The sequence below is a fragment of the Gymnodraco acuticeps genome, unplaced genomic scaffold (assembly GCF_902827175.1).
Source record: "Gymnodraco acuticeps unplaced genomic scaffold, fGymAcu1.1, whole genome shotgun sequence".
Classification (NCBI taxonomy): Eukaryota; Metazoa; Chordata; class Actinopteri; order Perciformes; family Bathydraconidae; genus Gymnodraco; species Gymnodraco acuticeps.
In genome coordinates this window covers 2670153-2694222 of record NW_022989810.1, presented here as the reverse complement: position 1 = coordinate 2694222, position 24070 = coordinate 2670153, and the positions used below count along the sequence as shown (strand labels likewise).

General features: G+C 42.6%; 1 protein-coding gene across 1 annotated transcript; it reads left to right on the top strand.

Annotated features, from left to right (window-relative positions):
• The first annotated feature begins 278 nt into the window (after positions 1-278).
• Positions 279-24027, top strand: mms22l (MMS22-like, DNA repair protein). Its single transcript, XM_034229166.1, is given in 27 exon segments — positions 279-390; positions 988-1185; positions 1461-1586; positions 1748-1800; positions 2608-2695; positions 2784-2961; positions 3355-3448; positions 3716-3846; positions 4687-4800; positions 5456-5632; positions 6062-6124; positions 6212-6331; positions 7064-7299; positions 9599-9815; positions 11074-11363; positions 14713-14863; positions 14865-14895; positions 15920-16070; positions 18379-18512; positions 18969-19111; positions 19708-19864; positions 20476-20621; positions 20728-20939; positions 21124-21290; positions 22259-22355; positions 22507-22674; positions 22790-24027. Coding segments are annotated over 26 exon segments (3693 nt in total). The 5' UTR covers positions 279-390; positions 988-1012; the 3' UTR covers positions 22866-24027.
• Positions 24028-24070: the final 43 nt, after the last annotated feature.

Sequence of the window (24070 nt, the reverse complement as noted above, 5' to 3'; positions counted from 1 at the left end):
CTAATGTAATAACATTCTAAGGAGAGGGAAAATAGTTCGCAGTGAAGACGTTGACTTTCCTCTTTCACAAAACTTAAGAAATAAAGACGTTAAAACAAGCATAAGTCATGTCAAACAAGTACAGAGCATGAACACACTCTACCTGCAGCAACAAATGCGAAGAAGGAAGCGCGTGGCAGTGAGCCCTCTTGTTGTCTGTCGATCAACTCGACAGGGTCACGCCCACTTTGAAACTTCAGACCAATCAACGGGCGCAGGGTGAGTGAGCGCATGCGTGAAGCGGAAGCGCGGGAGACTGAAAACCCAAACAACGGAGCCCTGACAGCAATGTGAACTGTGTGTTGCTTTACATTTACGGAATATAACATTTCATAAGAAGCCGGATTCAAGGTTGTAAATGTTTTACAAGATGTGTTTCTCTCGGAGCGCTCCTGTGTTTAGTTGCCCTATTAGGAATGCTGATTTGTAGGTTTACTAACGCTAACTCTGCATTCATAAGCAGATACTAACCTTACTAAAAACGTTAAATCAGGATGTCGGATTATTCACTGGCAAACGCATACACCTTGTAGAGAGATAGATCATTTTATATTACAACAACTGCTGTCCTGTGGGATGCATTGTGAAGTAAGGTTAGCTTGCTATGTTGTTTAGCATGTCATCTATAGTTTTGAAGCAAGGCAACAAAAACAATTGCCAGATTGTTAATATAAGAAGAAAACGTCATATTTAAACAGCTGAATAATGTCAGCTCCTGTTTGATTTAACATAGTTTTCTGACCTGTTAGGTATTTTTGTGTGATTTGTTGTAATGTCCTGCGTAAAATAGCTGTCTTCTACTTGCATTTAACATATTGTATGCACATGTTTACTATGCATCTTCTTCATAGAGTATGTGCATGCCAGCTGCTTTTTTTCTGTAACTGATGCAACACATTACCTAGGATTTGGGGAACAATCTTGTAATTCATATGTTTGTCATTAAAGGTGATACTGATTCTACAGTGGCAGGATGGCAGACGACTTCAGCCAATCCCTCACCCCTCCAGTTTCTCCTTTCCCCCCTGACAGCTTCTGTGATATGACTCCAGCTCGTCCTCCATGCTTCTGCTGCTCTGAAACAAAGGAGGACCCCACTGGAGCACTCTCCCCCCATGGCTATGCTGTCGGAGGCTCTCTGAAACGGTAGAGTCACTGTCTTTCGTAAAACATGTTTTTCCCACTACTGTTATCCCAATGTCCCAATGAAAGCTGTCCTCAGCAACTCTCTGGATTATCCTGAGTAACTAGAGAAATGCTCTAATAACACACACTTCTGTTGATTTTCTTTCAAAGGTCAGATCTTGATGCTGCGAGAACAAAAAATGAAATGCCACTTTTCCCCATTTAACGAGTGGCAGAAGAAGTCCTAGAAAAAAGTAAACGAAGTCGTAACAGATGTGACTGTTTCCTCTCCGCAGGCTGCTGCTGCGCCTCGATCCGGCCCCCGCAGAGTATGAAACGGACACAGTGGAGATCTTTGGTTTCCCCTGGGTCACAGAGACAGCATTGGTGGAATCCACAAAGCTACTCTTTGGTTTGTTCAGGTAAGCCAAGATATAGAAAAGATCTTCGTTCATTTCACTTAAAAATTTCACCCAGTTTACATTTTTTATTTTTGTTGCTACAGACAGCCTATGCAAAGGTCATTTGAAACTCTGTCCACCATTCACATATATGGTCTTATCGGCTCTTCGTTATATTTCAGGCAGAAAGTCTACAGGCTGGAGTCCTTGGTGCAGTCCAGCTCACATGACTTTGGTAAGTTTGTGCAATATGTGTTTTAGGGCTGCACGATTTTGAAAAAATAACTAATTGTGTGTGGACATGATTTGCAACACTAGATAGAGGTAGTCAACATTTCACATTTATCCGAAAAATACTGCACTTGCTACAATTTGTACAGTTTACTTGTCCATATAGCAATTTCAATCAAAGGTAAATGAATTGTGCAGCAATATTGTAGTCCAGGCAGAGCTTTAATTTGTATATCTTATGATAGAATTGTTTCCACACAGTAGGCCTGTATTTACATGTTTTTAAGATGCATATATTGTTTGTACATCGGCAAACACATAATGTATGTAGAGTAAACAGGATTTGCATATGTTTTCGTTTTAAAATGTAGCTGGAGTTTAGCATCCTTTTACACTTGGAGAATATCAAATTGCTCCCTTAGGCGCCTCAAATTATAAACTTTAAATAATGTTGTTGAATTCTGTTTGAACTTAAGACCTTTCAAATTGGCGGGCAGTCGGTGTAACCAGTGAGCTACATATCAGCCAGGAAAATTACTTTGCTCAAGGCCAAAGACCAAATCAATGCAACATACAATACATGCATATCAGGTGATTAGTTTAATTAACTGAGGAAGCAGCCGCAAAAGCAATGAATAATAAAGATATTGTCTGTTTTTCTGAAGTTAGCACACTAATTAATCAGCTATCTGTTCCAACAAATGAGTTTGCAATAATGAGCTCTACTTCCAGTGTTTGAGTCGTGTGTGTTTCTGATAAGGTGGTGCTTGTTTTGCATAAGTTTAAGGAACAACATCCGTCATGTGTTTAGGTCAAGCAGGCAACCTCCACTATGAAGCCGAGGACCTGAGACAGCAGTGTGTTTCATTTCTCCAGTATGTAAAGGTCTTCCTGCACAGGTACATCTACATTAAGTTTACCAGTAATGGAAATGTTGGTTCTCTAGGTCTATTTTGGACCCTCACGTCCCTTGCTTTGTTTTTTCAGATTCTTCGAACCCACTTGCTCCCTGGATACGAGTGATTCTCACCCCTATGAGGAGCTGGAGGCTCAGCTCCCCTCCGCTCTGCTGGAGGAGGTTTTTGGCATCACGCTCCTCGTTGGACGGCTCAAAGACCTGCCTGCCAATGTTCAGAGTGCCTTCACTATAGCTAACCCGGGAAAGGTGTGTGTGACGGCTTCAGGTTCTGTTCTAAAGCAGATAGGGCTTTTTAAAGAATGTGCTACACAAGTGTGGATGGCATACATGTAATAAATACTTACAGAACAAAGGATATCAAATAAACTGTTTGTAGGAATGACTCCTGTGGGAGAGAAACTCCCTCTGGTGGGAACTTTGTGATTTTAGCCTCTGCAGACCATTTACATGCACAAAAACCTATATAACACACTACAGGAAAGGGAAACCCAAAAAGCATAATAGGGCCCCTTTAAGTCAGTGTACTTTGGTACATCCCACCACTGCTTATAATCACCAGCGTCAGCCAGATGTGATGGTATTTAATATAACTTGAGAAAGTGTTTCCAGTGGATTTGTCTACTATTTACCCTCCCACAGATTTTTCCTCCCTCTTGGCATTTGTTGCACCTTCATCTTGACGTCCACTGGTCGGTCTTGGAGATCCTTCACATACTAAGTCACAAGATGCAAGGTATGTGTCCAAGATATTAATATGTGACATGTATTATATTACAGTTTAGAGACTGATTGTAACTGTGAATTTGAATCCAATCCATTGAAAGCATTGTTAAACGTTTTACGGGAGGAAAATGACATGCAAATGTGGAATTGTTGCAGCTACAGAGACTCTCTTTTTACATACAGTTTTAATGATTGCACAGTGGGCATACTCTCCTGACTTGCAGCTCATTATCATGGAAACAGGCTTTTAGGAACTTCACCTGTTTTCTCTCTACAGGCCAGGTGGTGTACGCCCACCAGTTTGTGAACCTGACGGGAGAGAACCTGACCGATAGCAGTCTGTTTGAGGAGCACCTGTGCAGTCTGCTGTGTGACCTCACTGTTCTGGCCATGGGCAAATACAGCAAGGTGGGCGTCTGGCCGCAGCTCATTACATGCTTCTGTTGAGATGTAGCAGCAGTGTTTCTGGGTACTTTTCTAACTGGGAAAAAAAAATGTAATTGTGGTATTATAATATGTTCATTATAACATTTAGTGCTTGGTTGATAGAATATGGATGGAAACTGTGGATAGCACATACAGAATATAAATGTGTCCTCTGTCATCATACTTACAAAAGGTTTTCCCCTGGAAAATGATAATAATTATATTTTAAAATGTTTTGCTTGCTGTATACTTATGCAGTGTTTGTTGAAAATATACATTCCTGGATTGGAAATGTCACCTAGTTAAGTAAAAGTATTATACATATTTAACAGAAAAGTGTCATTATGCAGAAAAAACAACAACTTAAAAGCATGCTTAAAAGACAATTATAATAATAAAATAATGTTGATAGATTCGATAAAATATCTCTAAACTAGTTTATTCTGTAATTGACTACGCTGTTCTTGTATTGGTTTGTTTAATGTATAACAAACTACCATATTTGAAAACCTCTTGATTTCATGCATCACCTGGATCATTTGTAAAGTTACTAAAGCTGTAAAATAAATGTAGTAAAGTAAATAAGTACAATATTTCCCTTTCAATTGAATTGAGTTACAGGAGGAAGTAGCATGAAAAGAAACTATTCAAGTAAAGTATACGGGGCTAAAATGTGCCCTTAAGCACAGTACTTAAGTAAATGTACTTAGTTACCTGCCACCACTGCTTGTTATCAGGTACGTGGTAGACCCCAATGCGTTTATGTAGAACAGTGCCGCAGTTGGGAGCTAACTATGCTAAATGAATCCTGTTGATTTCTAGGTGAGGCCTACGGAGGCCCTGAGCAGCCATCACTACCTCTGCTCCTGCACCAAAGAGCTGTGGGTCCTGCTCATGCACCTGCTGGAGTACAGGAACAAAGTGTTGCACACACAGGTAACGCAAATTAGGGCTGCACGATTTTGGGAAAAAATCTAATTGCGATTTTTCTGACAAATATTGCGATTCGAATTGCGATATTTATTTTTAAGCGACCCAACGGAAGTTTATTGTAAAATGCGGCCATAACTCCGTCTCTAGCACCCCCGCAGCCCGAGCTACGAGTGAAAGAACTAAACTTACATGAAACTTCTGTTAGGTTGCTTTAAAGTCAAGCTTCAGTTTAAGATTCACCCTGTAATAGAAACATGTGATGGAGCATTACTAACCTGACTCAGAAACCATCTAAAGCTCCATTGGAAGCCATTTGGAAAAGGGCAGGCACTTTCAAAAATATTTGGCAGGTGATTGGATCAATCTGTCTATCACCTTCTATCATGGGCCACTTCTGATTGATTAACAATGGCTGGTACATGTGGAGCACAGCACTTCTGATTGGTGTGGATGACTGACACACAAGAAGAACAAAACAAAAATTGAAAAAAAAAAGTTTAAAAAAAATCGCAGGCTTTGCGATTTGATAATCGCATCATTACAAATCGCGATTTCGATTTAAAATCTATTAATCGTTCAGCCCTAATGCAAATACACACATGTTCACAATAACATCAAATAAACTGTCCATGCTAACTGAATGTGTGTTTCTCTCTAGTCCTTCTGGAGCTACATGAACTCATTGTTGAGGCCCCTGGTTTCTGGGAAGCCAGCAGCAGAGCAGTTCAGCGGGCTCCCCACGCACTGTAAGGACCCTCTGGGACTCACATGGTGGCTGCTCACTCATGTGGCCATGTTGGGGCAGTACAGTCGTAGCGGCACTCTCCAGCACGAGGTAAGACGATCACATTGCACTGCACACATTGTCTTTTACCTCAAATGTAAGTTGGTGCATTTCTTTTTAACCAGGAAGTGTAATTCAAAGACAAAATGATGGACGGAAGTTGTAGTTTCGAGTCATCTAAGAGAATTATGCAGTTCTAAAAGAGGATTCATTTGTCTTGACCCTTAAATAAAGAATGGTGCTGAAACTAGACATGGTGATGGAAAGAGACACTTTACTTAAGACAAAGAAATAAGTGAGACTGATGATAGCTCACTTATTTTATACTTAAATAGGTTAATGGTCTACTTCAGTGTTACATTTTATTTCAGGTGACTTGTTATTTTTAGCATTTATTCCCATATATACACTAGGTTAAAAAAACACGTGTTAGTGGATAATGTTTTTAAATGTATCAACTTTTTGTATCTTCTCTTACAGAAACATCTGGGGGAAAATTGGACCTTTGTGGAAGAGTTGCTCAAGTTGTCCTGTAAGCCCAAGGTCAGCACTGTTTCTCTTCATACATGCATTTGAAACCCCAATGAGAAAACGTATGTTTAAGCGGTATGTGTCTGTGTGTAATAACAGGGAGGTGTAGCAGAGGAGCAGGTCAGGATGCATGTCCACTGCTGTCTCAGTGTCTGTCTGCTGTGGGACCCGAGCACCAGCGCTGTCTCCACCCTCTGGGACTACTACAGCAGGAATCTGGTGAGGACGCACTGACCGGTGTATAACAGACGATAACAGTCGAACACACTCAATATGTTGCATCATTTACTGTATGTAAGCAAGTAAGAGGTTATTTCTTAGATGCATGTATGGCTTATCTGATGATAAGTGAATAGTCTGATCTTAATAGTTTTCTCCTGTATTTAGGAATAACTTAAGTGTTTTTACCTAAATAATCTCTAAATGAACCTTAAACTGTTATAGATTTGTAAAACAAGTGGGGAAAAAAGTTTGTGATATATATTTTGTGTTTGCTATTAACGTAGGCTAGAAGATGCAGAGGTAAAGCCCTTTCTGCTGTAAACACATGGTGCATATCTTGTATTAGTTATGTGAAATGAATATCATTTCTATTTTTGGCTAAACATTTATTTTAATCGGATCTCATCTGCCTTAATCCTTTTGGGTAAATGGGTTAGTGGTGCACTTCTGCCTCTTGTGGCCAGAAAGTGTATTACAACAACAAACAAATTGTCGGTCAAAACGTATTCTTTTTTAAGTTACTAAGATTTGTTATTTTGGCATATTTTCTTAATGTTTAAACACAGGACACAGTAACATTTGGATCACACATGAAAACAAATTGATAACCAAATAGTTTTTTGTTCACTTGCTAACTTGCTTTTTTGCTTGACACTATTATGTATTATGAAGTTATTACATAGGTCTTTACACTTGCATTCTATATTATACTCTGTCCCTTCACCCCAGAGCGCTTCCTTCACTGTACCCTGGCTCGGCGTGTCTGGCATGGGCACCCTGTGCAAGACGTCCCTGGCTCTGTTCGAGCAGGCCCGCAGCTGCTGCTCCCCCGCTCCCCTCCACTCTCCAGGACACACCCAGCTCTACCGCTCAGCCAACTCCTTCCACCTCTTCCTCCGAGTGCTGGCCCTGTGCCTTGCCCAGGACCGGGCGGGGGGGGCCCCACAGAGACAGATCAAAGGAAGGTGAGCACGGAGAGAAGGCTGCGAGGCTTTGTACTTCTTCACGTTCTCTTCCATCATGAAAAGTAGGTCTTAAGGCCAGGCAGTTGACTCCATATCCAGTGTGTATTATTGTGCAGGAAGAGAAGATACAAAGATGAAAACATGGAACAGAAGCTGTGAGAAATGATTAATAATCAGGAGTAGGCTTTGTAGCATTCCCTTTCCCCTTGATCTTCTAATGTGTGATGTGTTAAGTGTGCTGTTTGGATTTGTGTGTGTGTATAGGTGCATGAATACACAAACAACATGTGTGTTTGCTCACCATCATGCATTTCAGTCTTGTTTGTGTGCGTGCCAGGTGCACTGCAGTCTCCCAGCGCTTCTTTGATATTTACTCAGGCCCCCCAGTGGACCAGGTGTCTCAGGAGTCAACCACCTGCTCTTCAGCACAGACCAGAGCCAAGAAGCCTCCTAGGGATGCACACACACACACACACTGCACCTGCTCCTTAGAGCGGTGACTTGGTGGCGAGGAGTGTGTGAGGCCATTAGATGGAGGAAGAATTTTGCCTTTGTGAGGGGAAAGTAAGAAATAAGAGACCACCAGCTAACATCAGAACCGAGCGCTGGACCATCCTATATCCCGGGCCGGCTGAGTGCCAGAGAGGCAGCCGTAGATAAATCCGCCTAATGACTTCCCTCTGTCTGGAATGTGCTCAGTAGCACGGCAGACATGGGGGCTAATTAGCTAACGAGCGTGGCGGTTAATTCGCCTTAACGAAGCTGTGTTGGTTTCCAACATGGATAGAGAGGGGAGCAGGGGGGGGGGGGGCGGGGAGATGTGGGTGGTAGGCAGTCTGGCAACCACCAGGCTGGGCTGGGACAGGTCCAGATCCCCCCCTTCCTCCACCTCCCTCACCACTACCTCCTCCCCCCCCCACCCTCAGGAGGCGTGTATTGCAACAGCGTTTCGGCAGCGTTCCTACTCCTGGCCGGGCTCTGCGGGACACCCGCGCCGACCGCATTAATGGGATCGACTGCGAGCATGTTGATCTCCAACGCCGGGAGTTAGGAGCATCTGCTTGCCTCCGGAAAAAAAAGCTGTCTGGAATAAACAAACAGACAGACAGGTTGGGAGAACACAGAAAATCCTCCCTGCTGCCTCCCAGCGCGCTGCTTATATCCCTGTTAGATATTACCCATTCATCTATTTAAATCTCCCTCCTCTCACACACACACTGCACGCTCAGCTTCCTCCTCCTTTATCTGTGAAGATGTTAACCTGGTCCCTCTCAGTTCCTCTTTCCTTTTATCCACTTCTTTATATCCGTCATACTTCTTACACCGAGTTTGTCCTGGGATGCTGGCGGTTTGTGTTTTGACCCAAACAGCAGCTCCACTCACCTGTGTGGGCTGCATCTGTGTTTGGGAAGGTAGTGTTTAAAGAGGAAGGGGGGCTCCTGCCTTTTGTGTTTTCCTGCCAGGCAAGCAAACAGCAAGCAGGATGTGTGGCAATGCATGTGTGCGTGTGGTTTTATTGATCCCTCTCTGGTGTTGCAGTAAATTGGTTTGGCTGAAGAGAGAGGGACCAAGCGCCTACTGCTGCGTGTCTGAGTGTCTCTGACATTTAACATGATCTTTAAAGGCATTTCTCCACAGTGCCCGCAGGATCTAACAGCGTGCTGGGTGAGAGAACCACCCGGCACGCTGTTAGATCCTGCTTACGCTCTCTGTAGCTTTCTCTCCTTCACACACACACACACACACACACACACACACACACACACACACACACACACACACACACACACACACACACACACACACACACGCATAGAGCTTAGAGGGCGATGGAGGCAGGTGCTGGGATGCACAGTGGAGGTGGAAAGTTCAGTTAGTCAGCATTTTGAGTCGGATGTTTTAGAATAACAAAACACCTCTGTAGAACTGGTAAGTGGAAGTAAGAACAAATTCCTTTTCGAGCAATAGAACCATTTTGTTGCCCCATATTAAGTGATATTGTATAAAACCGTACAGTTTTTGTCGATTGACAGGACGTGGTTTATTTGAAAAAGTATATACTTTTCCATTAAAGATACATCTACATGCCCTGATGAGGTCACTCAGACATCCTATCAATTGTTTTCAAGCTTCATAATAAACACAGATAATAATTGACCAGAATTTCTTAAATGTGTCCGGTGCATTCAAATGTTCTATATGGAAACGCTGGAACAGCCACTTTATTATTGAATGTGCTGTAGTAGACCATCTCTTTTGCCACGTTTCAAGAACTCTCTCTGTTCTCTTATGTTTCAAGGATTTATTCCAAGTTCTCCTCTAAGAAGATGCAGGAGCTTCCAGAGGCTGGCCTCATGAACTTCCTGCTGCTGTTCCTGGTGGTGGCCAGGCAAATGGAGCTGGAGGACGTGGCCAGCAGAGCCTGTGAGCTGCTGGGTTACCTTCCCTCCAACTGCCCCCCCGGGCACCGCACCCTGGTCTGGAGGGGACAGCTAGCACTGCTCTTGTTATTCCAGGTATCAATCAGGAATTGTATCTGTAATTATTACACAGCTTAGTTGAATACTCGATTCTGATTGGTCAATTAGGAAATTCAGAGATCTGCTCTTTCAAGATAGCAGACCATTGCTAACGACGCGCTGAACTTAGGACGATATACAGTACCAATCCGCAGAGAGAAGTACCACTCATTTAATTCAGATGTTAAAAAAAAAACAATATCCCTTTTTATATTTTGGGGATGCATGGAAGAGGTTAAAAGACGCAGATAGATGGACGATAGAGAAATCAGCATAATAGGACAGACAAGAAGTGAACACTAAAGGGAAGAGCAGAAGAAGATAGAAAGGAAGTGAACACTAAAGGGAAGAGCAGAAGAAGAGAGACAGGAAGTAAACACTAAAGGGAAAAGCTGGAGAACAAAATGAAAATGATTGAGAGAAGAAAAAGAGATATGTTATCTATCAAAACCCAGTTAGATTAACATTCATTGGATTGTCCACTTTGTTGTTCAGATATATCACATGTTTTTTACTAAATGATACATTACTTGTTGAAACAAAACACTGTAGTGACTCCCAGTGAGTTTCATGTGTTTTCTTCACTCCGCTGGGAAACTGCTCTCATGTCAAGAAGCATTAGATCAGTGCATCGTCCAATCAGTGAGCGATACACAGTAAGGGGGCGGGGCGAGTGTCTGAGGATTTCACCGGTTATCGCTCCTCCGTTATCGCTCCTCGATCCTCGGCACAAATAAGGCCCATGGGACGCTACTCAAGATGGCGCAGAAAAATCAACTTCCGGTGATACTGAGCCCGAGGAGCGAGGAAATAAAAAATAAGAGAAGTGAGATGCAGCCATAGACAGGAAGTGAACACTAAAGGGAACAGCAGAAGAAGATAGACAGGAAGTCAAAACTAAAGGGAACAGCTGAAGAAGATAGACAGGAAGTAAAACTAAAGGGGACAGCAGAAGAACATGGACAGGAAGTGAACGCTAGAGGGAACTGCAGAAAAAGATTAATCGAAAGTAAACAATTAAGGGAACAGCAGAAGAAGATAGACAGGAAGTAAACACTAAGGGAAACCCTTCAGGGTGATTCAATATCCGTCCCTTTTGTGTTGGGATCCTGTTCACCCTATCGGGTTGTTTTTTCATTGCATTATCCCTTAAGTGTTTTGTTGCGAGCCTTGCACACAACAAAATATTTTTGGTGTAAAAATTCCACCAGATCAAACTTAATTTGTTATTCTTCTTTCAATCTTTTTTTCCCAGGAGAGGGGTCTGGATGTTGGAGCCCAGGCTGGCTGGCTGGCCTCCTCCTTCAATGAGACTGCCAAAGAGTTCTACGATAAGACCACAGATGCGTCTCGTAGGCTCGCCCTCTGGGGGCCCCTCGGCTCCTACCTGGAGGGCGTGGCTGAAGTGTTTGAAACGAGCAGCAGCCTCAACCTATCGGAGGAGAAGCTGCTCAACGAAGGTTTTGATTGGCTGTTGCCTGCGTGCCACCTCTCTGAGCTGAATTCTGCCCTGGGCTTCCTGCAGATCGTCCTCTCCCAGCTCAGGTGAGACAGCTGATGGAAATATACTCTCCAGCTCCAAGGTATCTTATTCTCAGTCTCTCAAATGATTCCGCACCTTCACAGATAGTAGACATTTTCAGACCAGTTTTTTTCTGGCCCAGTCCATACTAAGCTTCTATTAACAACTGGCTACAGCAGAGGATAGTGATCTATTCTGCTCTTGCCATCCCAGAGTCACTCTCTTCTCATACTGACAATAGGTGGTTTGTGCTGTCAGCAAGAATAAGCGTCCTGTGTTGCGTTGAGGCCCCTGTTAGTCTCAGTAGACCCAGTGGCCCCCGTGTCACCCTCACCAGGTGCTGGTGAAGCTCTGAGTAGAGTTACAGGCCCAAGGGAGCCTCCATGGACCCTCCTGTCGTCATGGGAATGGCGGCAGAGAGACTATGGTCAGGACGGGTTCAGCGGTAGGACACGGGTGTCGGTTACATGATCGACCCCGGCTGAAGGTCAGAGAGTCACAACGCGAACAGTGTCTGTTTATGTGGAGGTGGGGACAGGAGGGGGGGTAGACACAAATCAGGTGAGACCGGGAGGATATGGAGTGAGGAATGATGCTCTCACCGGAGAGATTCAGTTAAATCTGGTGTTAGTGTCACCGTTTGCAACAACTCTTTCAAATGAACTATAATTATCACACGTAAGAAGTATAGCAAGAAGTGAGTTATTACTTTAAACTTGTTAATGATGTTTTTTGAAATACGAGACAATGACTTCATAGCTTTAATTTAGCCATATTCCCAGTGTGTGCACAACTTTGGCAAAGAAACACAATGCAATGAATTTCTCCTAGAAAGTAATCAAATCAAGTACCAGGACTAGAAATACATTTAAATAATACTTATTGTCTTCCTTACTTTTAGACCACTTTCTTTGAACTAAAAAGTCATATAAGTAAGTGACCAAGAACGTTGTTGTAAATGTTCAAATGCAAATGCTGCATTTATTTAAGCAAGCTTCAAACTCAATGATTACATATTGTGACTTTTTTTAAGGTCGTTATAGCAAACACTTGCCTATTTTAATCATTTAGAGTCATTTGTCTGGTTACTTGGTCAAAATAAACTCAACATTCACGCTCCTTTAAACTCTGTTTTGGTCTCAAACAACTCCTAAGAGAAAATATATGGCTCTATAGATGCTAAATGCTCTGCTATGTTTACCAGGTGGTCATTAACTGTGTCTGTTATGACAACTTGCAGAAATGCGCTCATCTATAATCTATTGTAAAATGTGTGATAAAAGGTGGGGAAAGAAAAGAACAAACCTGAGCCAGAAGCCACATCTAAATCTGTTCTGAAAAGACATCACGGTTTCATCCTCAGTCGTAGTAAGTACATATTCCACGTTTTTTTTATAGTAACGTGATTTCTTAAAAACATTATTTAGATTTAGAAGGGCTTACCTAAGCATAAAATATAACTCACTTTTTACCTACACAGCCTACAAAAGGTTAATACAAGAGCTGAAACACCAGAATAAGGACATTGTGAAGTTAAGTGTTCATGTAGGTGTATGATTGCTTTAATTCTATAGTGTATACGTTCCACCCTCTCCTCCGTGCACACACACAAACCTGCCCACACACCACAAGTGAAGCATTAACCTAAGTGTACGCCTCTCTTATTCCAACGCCGGGCTCCTATATCATCTCGTTATCTTTGCTAATTCCCAAACTTCCCATCTCAGATCTCGGGGGTTGGAGGGCACACATTTGCACATTAATGGCCAAGAAGAGAGAGTAAGAAGAAGGAAAGATGTCCCAGAGGGCCCCCTGTGTTATGGCCCGGACCACACTGACCCATTTAACCAAATAAAAAAATCCCATGTTCTCTCTTCCTAATCCGTCCCACCAAATTAAACATAATTGTTCATCCTGGCAATTCTCGGAATCTCTTTGTGATTAATGCCTTTTCTGTGACACAATTAATGGGCAATTATGTAGCCTGGCAAATTTCGCCTGTGCATCATTATGTCTTCTGAGAGCCGCACACATTAAGAGAATTATTCTGCCAATCGGCGAGGCAGCGGAGGGCCCGGACGCTCAACTCTTGATAGCCGCTGCCATGGCGCTGAGGCAGGAAGCCAGTCCCAGGCCTAATTCCTCCGTTTAATTCCTTCCCATGACCCTCTCCTGTGGGAGTGTGGAGGGTGTCGCCGCTCGATGAGGTGAGCTGGCATTGGCGCACCATGCGGAATCTGTGTTTTGGAACAAACAAGTAATCCCTATCACCTTGGCTTGGTAAAAAAAAAAAGCCTCCCTGTGAAGAGTTCTCCTTTGTGAGCGTTAAGACCGTTTACTGGAAATTAGGCCTTATTTTTCAAAGTCAAGGACAACTACTGCTAGGTTACTTATGAGAAATGCAGTTACACCTATTCTTTTAAATAGAGATATATGGAGAAATGTGGGTTTGATGTGTCATTTTTAGGATGCTACATTTTATTTGATACGTTCGTATACTCTTTGCTGCCAGGGGAAGGGTTAAACAGGGTCCCTAATGGTGTGTTGGCATTGAGTGTGTGTTTGTGTGTACACATCATAAGAAGCCGCAGTGAGCAGGATTAAATGGGGTCTCTGATGATGTCTTGTACAATGAGGGTTGATGGGTGTGAAAGGCCTATTCCGCAGTAGTAACGAGGCTAATGAATTCAGACTCTAATCGATTGTCTCAGCTCTCTCTGGATAGATGCAACCTTGCTGGAAGGGAAGGCGCTGCTGTGTGTGTGTGTGTGTGTGTGTGTGTGTGTGTGTGTGTGGTGTGTGTGTGTGTGTGTGTGTGTGTGGTGTGTGTGTGTGTGTGTGTGTGTGTGTGTGTGTGTGTGTGTGTGTGTGTGTGTGTGTGTGTGTGTGTGTGTGTGTGTGTGTGTGTGTGTGTGTGTGAGACAAGAGTGTGTGGTTTAGGATGGGGGGGTTACTAGTTCCTCTGTCCTTTCCTCCTTCTCCAACACCCCCCCATGCGGCGTTCGAGGGGGACAGGAGGATCATCTCCAGTCTAAATGAGATTACAGCTCCTTCAGCTGCTTATCTGGGCTAATGCCAGCCACTGTGGGGCTGCTGGGGCTGGGGCTGCTGGGGCTGGGGCCGGGGATCAGCCAAGGTGTAGTCTGTGTACAGGGGATCAGCATTATGCCTACAATATCCTCCCCACCTTCACATCCACCCTGCTCTGCGCCACACTGCAGCGCACCGCCGCACCCAGTAATCCCCCAGGAGAGACACATGGAGAAGAAGAAGGAGTGAAAGGAGGGAGCAGAAGGATTTGAGGGTTGGGATTTTTTTGTGTCTGATAGATTTGTTTATCTGCTTTTCTTTGTGTTTGTGTGTCCTTCAAAGGCGGGTCCATCAGCGCAGTGTCCAGTCAGCCCCCGCCTCGGCTTGGGCTCCGGGTAACGGCAGTGTGGTGAAAGAGCGCCACCTAGCGGTAGCAGCAGCACTTTGGGCGCACTTCTTCTCCTTCCTGCGCAGCCTACGCCTCTCACAGACCCCCCCCCGCACAGCTGGCAGACGCTGCTGCAGGTCAGTGAGTGGAGGGAGGACAGGGTGGAGGGAAGAGTTTTGGACAATGCTCCAACCAAAATAGATTTGTGACGACTGAAACTGATCACTTTCAGTGTATGCCAGAGTTCTGCACAGCAGAGAACTTTAAGGGCACATAAATGAACACATGCCTACTACAGCTTTGATCGGACCAAAGAAATCTGGCCCCTCCCTGCATGAATCCACAGACTAGACTAGAGTCCGAACCACAACAGGAGTTTGGGGCTTATCCTAACTTAAGAAATATCTATACATCAAATGTTTTTCAGTGCAACACACATTTGATATACAGTCTCAAACATGCACCTTCACTTTACTTTATTTAGGTATCCCATTATTTATAACTGTGTAACAACCATTCTTCTGACACAAGACAAGACATTCAATCATCACACTTATAATAAGTACAACAAATTAAATAAAACTAAGGCAGAGTAAGTAGATCTATCATAATCATAATGTCACGTCACCAGAACATGTCTAAATTAATAGAACAATTGTACACACTACTAGTGTAGAGTTAAGGGTAACCTGAGTTAGCACCACACATACTGTATGATATACTTTTGCATACAGAGTATCATTTGTGGCCATTTTCTATTAAAAAAGCATCCTACTGCCTTCTCCTACCAAACTTTGAGCACACCCATAAAAACGGTTAAATGCCTAGAGATTGTGTAATATTTATATTCAATAAGAGATAAGAGTTGGCCTTATTTCAGAATCTGTCAGAATCAGAAATACTCATGCGTGACGGATGTTTAAAAGATACATATGTATATAAACATAAGAAGTACGAATGTGCAATAAAAAGATAGAATCAAATAAGATACCGTTTGAATATAAGAATTAAATAAATATGCTCTGAGGGAGAAATGAAACAGTTGTGCAGAGAAACGAAGCTCTGGTGCCCACATACAGTAAATGACACTGCACTTTTAACCATGTATGTGTTCACTTTCTAGTCATTGAAACTCAATTGAAAAAATTCCCTCTTCCTCAGGCTTCACGCTGTTGGCCTTTGATCTGCCTGGCTCTGCCCCCCAGGACCTTCAGCCCAACCCGGTCCAGTCCATCATGCAATGCTTCGGCTGGGACGACATGGTTCAGCCCGTCCTGGTGACTCGCTACCTTCCCCATCTGCTCCAAAACAGGTAGCCTTCAAATCCACCCTCTGTGCCTCCATCACTATCACATTGCTCCTAATGGGAAAACATCAGGTGAGATGATGTACACCTCTGAACATGTCGTGACAAAATCGTTTTCTACAGGTCCTGTAGGTATTTATCTAATTAATAGATTAGACACTGAGCGTCCTTGGTGTTATCAAAATCGGTTTTAAGGAGGAAATTGCTCCCATGCCTCAAAACAGAATAAAAAAATGTAGTGCATCTTCACGATCACCCTCAAGGGTAGAAAACAAAGTGACTATTTCAAACTCAGAGGTCCTCCTCAGACAGAGCCAAGAGATACTGAGGGGCTGCACCTGAATATAAAGCCAGAACAAGGACACTCCTCTTCTGTGTTGAGAAGCACCAGCCTGCTAAGTGTCCATTCACTACAGTGTAAAGTGCTCGCAATATCTGACTTAAATATAGGGTTTGCAAAATGAAGTTAAATTATGACACCTTTGATCAGGGGTGCCAAACATAAGGCCCACTGACCGGATCTGGCCCTACACCCCATTTTGTGTGGCCAGCGAGAGCTCGCAGAATATAATGAGTTTATCATACGATGAAATCCTGCTTTATGGAAGTACGGTCCACCAACCAAAGCAAGACAGGTCCCAGAACTAACAGACAGAATGACCCGCTCTGTCAGAGTCAGTCAGTGTGGCTACGGCTGATTCAGAGACACACATGGATTTATCTTACAATAACGTGCGTTACGGTCATTTCAGGTTTTTGGTTGATTAAAAAAAATGAAGTCTTGGCTCTCAGAGTATGAACGTCTTCTCGCTATATTCAGACGATAAAACACTTGTTGAGTTTCAAATAATGATTGACAGGCTGATATTAACCATAGTAACACTGCAGGGTCCGGAACAGGGTTTTTCTGAGTCTTGGCTTTCAGACAATTAAAATATTATATCTGGATTCAAATGATAGACACTTAAATAGTGCTTGAATATAAAAAAAACAAAAAACATAATTATTCACTTAAAGGTGGGGTAGGTAAGTTTGAGAAACCGGCTCGAGATACACTTTTTGTTATATTCCATGGAATGCTCTTAACATCCCGATAGCAATGAATATCTGAAGTGCTTTGACAAAAAATCCATACAAAATGTCATCTGTGGAAGCCGTAATACTGTAAAAAGTACAACCAATCCGTTTAGCCGGACGGATTGGATTGCCGCCCTGTCTGTCAGCCTTCCATCTCGTGCACGCACAAATGTATCTCGTGTCCTCATTGGGCGTGCCGTCATTGGGCGTGCATTGCAGCAGTACTTCAATGACTCGCCAGCAACAGGCGGCCACTTTCACCAGTCTGCTGACGTCATGTGCGCGTTCATGTGTGTTGGAGGAGGTGCTCTGTAAGGAAGTCTGAAGGAAGGGGCGGATTATTTTCGGCTGTGTACTTTCAAATGTTAGTGCACTCGAGCCGGTTTCTGAAACGTACCTACCCCACCTTTAAAAAATATTGATCTTTGATTTTGAGACATGATGAGGCTCGATGTGCCCCGTGATTGAAATTGAGTTGGACACCCCTGCCCTAGATGGACATTTTCACCTCCATTTGTTCCTTCTAAACTTGTCATTAAGTAAGGGATAATGTGGTCGTCACTAATGAAAAAAGAACACTGACATGGTGATCAGGGTCCTGATTATAACACGGCTTTCTACTTAATAAACCAACGACTTGTTCACATTATCGATTTCATTCTTATTTGTAGCTCACAGCTACATTTACCCGACTCCTTTCTGCAGATTGACAGATTGCTCCTCCTTAGCAACGGTCTGTTCTCCTCAGCAGTGATCTGTTAGCAAGAATTAACCACCTCTGGAGAGTCCAAATTGACCAATCAGAATTACGTATTCAACTAAGCCATGTAATAAAAGCTTTTGTATGAACTCGAGATATATCTGAGGGGAACATGCATTTATGTATTTGACATGGTGGTGAATATTCTCTTTTAACTAAAGATGTGAACTTAACAGATAATCTCCTGTCAGAATACAAAACATATGAGGATTTATGCACAATGAGTTGTATAATGTGCATTTTAACATTGACACTTATGTTGAATGTGCTTGCATGTATAGTTATCCCCCTTCTCTTCAGTCACATGTCTACATATGGTGTTTGATGTTTGATGTTGTATATGAGGAACATTTCATATTTTATTATTTGTTCTTCATTGCCTCATCAACAGTAAAGCTCCAATAGTCGTAAAAACATGCCAGCTGTATAACTACACGTTACCTTTGTGTTTATTATGCTCTGTGTCTGTGTTTCCAGTGAGCTGGTGTCCTCACTGAGCAGAGACTCAGTGGTGTCCGGCTCGGCACAGAGCCTGTCAGTGAGGGCCTGGTTCCGCTGCGTCCTCCAGCAGCACCTCCACAAGAACCCCGACGGGTCCGACAGCAGGACAGGTAACGCCTCTGAGCCTAGGATGTGATAAATACATAACCAACCATTGTCCACCAGGCAGGATATCCTTGGATACAGTGTCTATGGAATGATTTGCATGTTACTCCATTCAGAAAGGTGTTTCCCAAACAGTAATGGGTAGGGGGGGGTAGATGAACTCTCTGGGTAAGACAGGAAGTATCTGGCATTATGCTAAAGAATGTATGGCATTGGATTTACATAGTTGATTTCGTTGCCTCCCCGGGACCCCCCTAAATGATCCCAACAAAACGCCAGATTGTAATGCTGCTTTAATCAAAGGCAAATCTTAACTTTCATGACCTCAACTCTACTCTGCTTGAAAAATGGAACATCTTTGAGGAGAAAATGATGGCTTGTTTTTATACCTGCTTGTTTTGTATTGGAGATGAATGATGCATCATTATTGAAATACCCGGTGTGTACCTGCTTGTCTTCAGGCCGGGCCGTGGAGGAGCAGCTGTTGGAGCTGACCCGGCTGGTGCTGAGGCTTCCTGAGGTGGAGGGTCTTCTGCAGAGAGCCGGCCTGCAGCCCCCTGCCTCCAGGACAGAGCCCACTGCAGCCCTGGAGATATTTGTCAAGGTAAAACACAGAGCTCCTGAAATATGTCAAAGATTTACACTTATCTTACACTGAACTGTTCAACTCAGAGCGTCAGACTCTCAAACTAGGACCTACTTCCTCGCCAGCAGCCAAGCCATTTCAAACTGCAATTCAGCATTGCCTATATTATGTATACTTATGGACCACTGTATTTTAATACACATCATGCATAAAATGTGCACAAATATTTTTGAATTAAAACATTTCTTTAATTGGCCGGTTTACTATATCTTCTTTTGTTTTAATAAATATATTTTATTTTATCTTTTCTTTTCACATTCTTATTTCAAATTTTTATGTTTATATACATATTTTATTTTATTTTAAATAGAACAACTCACTCAAAATGTTCCCCGTTATATAGATAAAGTATTCGATTAAGGTGAATACTGACTCCCAAAAGAACCATTGTATATAAATGACTTAACCAGTGTAACTCTTGCAGAAAACGTTGTTTCTCGTTTATCTGAAATTGATGAGGTACTTTACTCATGTCTGCACTATATTCAATGAATGCGTACAGCCTGTATTTACCTGTAGTTATTTCCATGTTTGTATTCCCTCCTCTCTCCCAGGCTGTAGGGGGGGTGTACAGTGGTCTGCAGGTCCTGTCTGAGCGCTCAGCCATGGTGACCAGAGCCCTGGACTACATTGGTGACATCATGAAGCACATCAAACCCTCTCTGGTCAGCAAGAGTCAGGAGGGGCTGCAGCTGGCCTACTGGGCTGTCGGTAGGAGCACCGCATCCCGTTTATATATCACTACAGCAAACAGTATTTATTCTAAGTCTTTTTATATTCTATCATCTTATTCCATCTCACATGTACATCTTAATTCCTTCGTTTATTATTTAACTTTCTACTCTCTTTTGTTCTGAAGTGTATTGTATGTTGGACAGGTGGGACTGAAGTTTTTCATTGCCTACACTGTAGCTTTTGTGCAAATGAGAATACAATCGTTGCATCTTGAAAATTGTTGAAGTGCTGTACCAAAAAACTTTACAGAACACACACACACACACATCAAGAGAAATGTGAAGATAATTGTTTACTCCTGGTGCATTCATAGGATAAATAAAACACTGGTTCTGATGGAGGCATATCAAATACTTAAAACAATTTTATTAGATTTTTTAAATTTCAAAACGAATTTTTTTTAACAATGTGGCCTTTAGAAAAAATATAAAATATTTGAAATGATGATCGTTCATAAACCTGTAAACTTTACAGACCCCCCTTTAAGATCCCCACTTTAAGATCCACTGCTTTTTATGGTAGACATGACTTCAGAAGCACTTTCTTTATTTCTCCAGTCTGAATCTGCTTTGTGCCGTTTGACCCAGGCTGCATAGTGAAGCACTGGAGCCCCCTGCTGGCCACCTCTAAAGCCCAGCAGCTGCTGTTCAGAATAGTGGACGGGCTGCTGCTCCCCCACAACCTCACACAGCAGGACAAAGCGCTGAGGGACAGCCTGCCTCTGTATCTACAGGTCAGGACAAACATACACTCTGTTAAAAACTGAATCAACGAGGCTGTTATAAGAACACTTTTCCTCTCATATCTGTCATTTGTTCCTTTAATTGATTCCCCTGCAGGGTCTGTCGGTGGCCTCCTGTGTGTCTCAGTCGCAGGGCGCCTACCTGAAGCAGCAGCTCCGCTCGGTCACCCGCAGATATCTGGACCACTTCCTCCCCGCCTCCCCCTCCATGGGTGTCATCTCCAACCACCCAGTGCTCCTGGGGGCCTGCGAGGCTAACCCTACCCCCCGAGGAGCGGCGCTGAGGAAGACCATCCTGGATGTGCTCTGGTAGGTCGCTGGAACCAGGATGTTGGTTGGATCAAATTGATTATGGCAGCTTAGATTTAGTTGTTTGACTACATTTTAATCCATTGGCAACCTATGATTTCTTGTTTTCCGCAATGTTTCTTTGACTATGCAATTCTTCCTCAAAACTAAATAAAACGTTTTTTGGAAACGTCTCTCATTTCAGCACGAGCTTCCTGCAGTTTAAAGGTCACGCCCCCCCTCCACGACTGGCAGCAGTGCTCATGTTCCTGTTGGAGCTCCTGAGGAGAAACAGTGACTCAGACCCTGCCCTCCTCACTGTGCCCCTCCCCTCTCTGCTGCGCTGTGTGATGCTGGTCAACGAGCCGCAGGGTAACTTCATTCCTATACAAACAAAATAATCCATAGCTTATAAAGTGAAGGGTATTTGTTGGACATCACCTCCAACTCAATACTTTAAGTGCAATAAAACCTTTGTGAGTAAAGAGCAAATGCTTCATCATTACACCTGTGAGACAACCATAAACGTGTAGAAAAATGACATTTCAATCTGCTCTCTTCCCAATCCGCTATCCACAATGCTATGTTTTACACAAACTGAATGCTAGCTAATAGCACATTTCTACAAGCAAGCCAGAACAAAATCTGTCTGTATGAAGTTTAATTGGATTGCTCAGTTTGCCGCGTATCGTCAGATTTGAACGTTTCTTGTAACTTTAGCTGCTTGCTGAGAAAAGCACATGTTATTGAATTTTTAAAGTGACATTGCTCTTGTAAACTTAACTGTTGCTGCACTAGACATATTTACTTACCGTAACAATATAAAGACATTCTTATCCTGTTCTGAATATTTTCTTTAAAATAATACATTAATTATAATTACGAATTATTTAGTGATTTAAAAAAAGAGCCGATAACAATAACGATAAGAAACTTAAACTATTACCTTCCCTGATAATACCCATTCCTAATGTGAGCTACTGAAAGGACCAGGGGTCAGGAAATAATAAATGTCTGAGTCACTTGTCTGTCTGGTCTTTAATAAGTTAGCAATTTTGAATAAACAGCAAATGTTAGTCCTTTTTTCCCCTCAAGCGCTTCTAAAATAAATGTGATTAAACCTGCATCTGCAGCTCCGTCACTTTGATACCAACTCAATAAATGCTGTAATTATAGTTCTTACCATCAGCGAGATGGTTGCAAACACGTCCTTAATGCTTACTATTCCCATCAATCCTCACTTTTGGGGCAAATGATACAGAAACAAATAGTTTGTGTTTATAGTAATAATCACTGAATGAAAAGCTGTCTCATGATAAGTGCGTGTTTTCCCCGTGCAGTGAGGAAGACGAGCACAGACGCCTTACAGCTGGTGGTGGAGCGGTGTGCCGCTGCATCTACAGAGGGACCGAGTGACCAGATGATCACTGTCTTAGGGTAATTAACAATTATGATTAGTGGAAAAAAACTGCACCTGTATTAGAGCTTGATGCACAACGCTGATACATTCACTGTAATCACTGAGTAACTATCTATATTACCTATGTTATCCTTCATGGTTTTCACTGTGTAATCCCAACGCTCCCAGGTCGTTTGTGGGGGAGAACGAGGGGGTCTACGACAGGCAGGTATACAGTGTGCTGGAGACGGTGGCTGTGTTAGATCCCTCTGTGGTCCAAGCTCTCATTCCCAACCTGTCCATCAGTCTAAGAAACACTGAGCACAAGAGAGGGCTGGGCAGGAACATCGCCTTGAGGTGAGCTAACGCCTTGAAACTATTTTTAAACAGTAAGCAGATGAAGAAGAGAACTAGATATGTTCCGTATGCTTATTGAATGTGTCCACTAATATGACTGCTCTGTGTGTTACAGAACTGCTTATATGAAGCTGCTGTGCCTCCTTGGAGAGAGTGGGCAGGCAGAAATAACCAGTCTAGAAGCTGAATAAACTGTTTTCAGAAAAAGGACCAGCTCCACCCCTTGTCGCCAGCCACAAGAACAACGTGTTTGTCAGACCAGACTACTTTTTGTGTCAAATGTTCCTTATTTGGTCATGGGAAAATGCATTGCTGTGCTGCTTGCAAACTATTAGGGTTTGGCATATTTCCTCAGCTGAGTTAATGTGGAAACCTATTCTTCTGGTGCAGTTTGACTGAAAAAACAGCAAAGATACATACAACTGTGAATGTTCAAAAATGCCTTATCAGCTGTACTTAAAGGGACACTTAACGCCAACAGCAAAATATGGATTTGTTTCTCTTTCCTGTAATGTAGTTTGATGTAGGGACTTTTTTATTTCTAACAAACTTAACCCGCCAACTGAATCACTGTGCTAAAGGAAGCTAACCGCTACTGCCATTTCACCTAGCGCGCTGACTAACGTTGTCGGTGTAGCTAGCTCAGCGCGCACACTTCTTTCTGCGCAATTATATGAAAAGCATTCCGTAAAAACTAAAAATAATCTACGCTCACAACAATGTCTGTGGATTCTCTTGCGTAATTGGTAATGATTTCTGAAACACACACACTCAGGAATGATAAATAGAACTACAGGTAAGAGTGTATTTTTGAAATGTCCCTTTAAACAATCCCATATCAACTACTTGAAGGGACAGTAATCCACAGCATCAAAAGCAAAATGTCTCCTATCCTAGTACAGTTTAATGTAAGGACTATTTTATATATTTACTTAATTTCACCCGCCAACTGTATCACTGCAGAAAGAAAGAAGGAAGCTACATTAATGCCATTTCACCTAGCGCGCTAAACTAGCTAACGTTTTAGATGTAGCTAGCTTAGTGTGCAAGTCTAAAGATTATGTCGAGTAACTGGGTAAAGATTCCTGAAAGACGTTGCTGTTGAGTTTTAAATGTATTTTTTGGCCATTTGACACTTAAAGTAATAAGAAACATGTATGTTTGATCATTGGGTGCCCTGTAGTTAAGAGTGTCCATTTATGCATGAGCCTCCAATCATAGAATGTAAGCATAATATCACTAGTTTGTATATAATGTACATGTTGTAAAAAAGTTGCAGCTCTGCATTTTGGCAGACGTGTTTAATAATTAATTAAATAAAATGTGACAATAAAAAGGAATATGCTCACTTACTCACATGTCCAGCTTTTCATTTCAGCTCTAAAGTAAGAAAGGA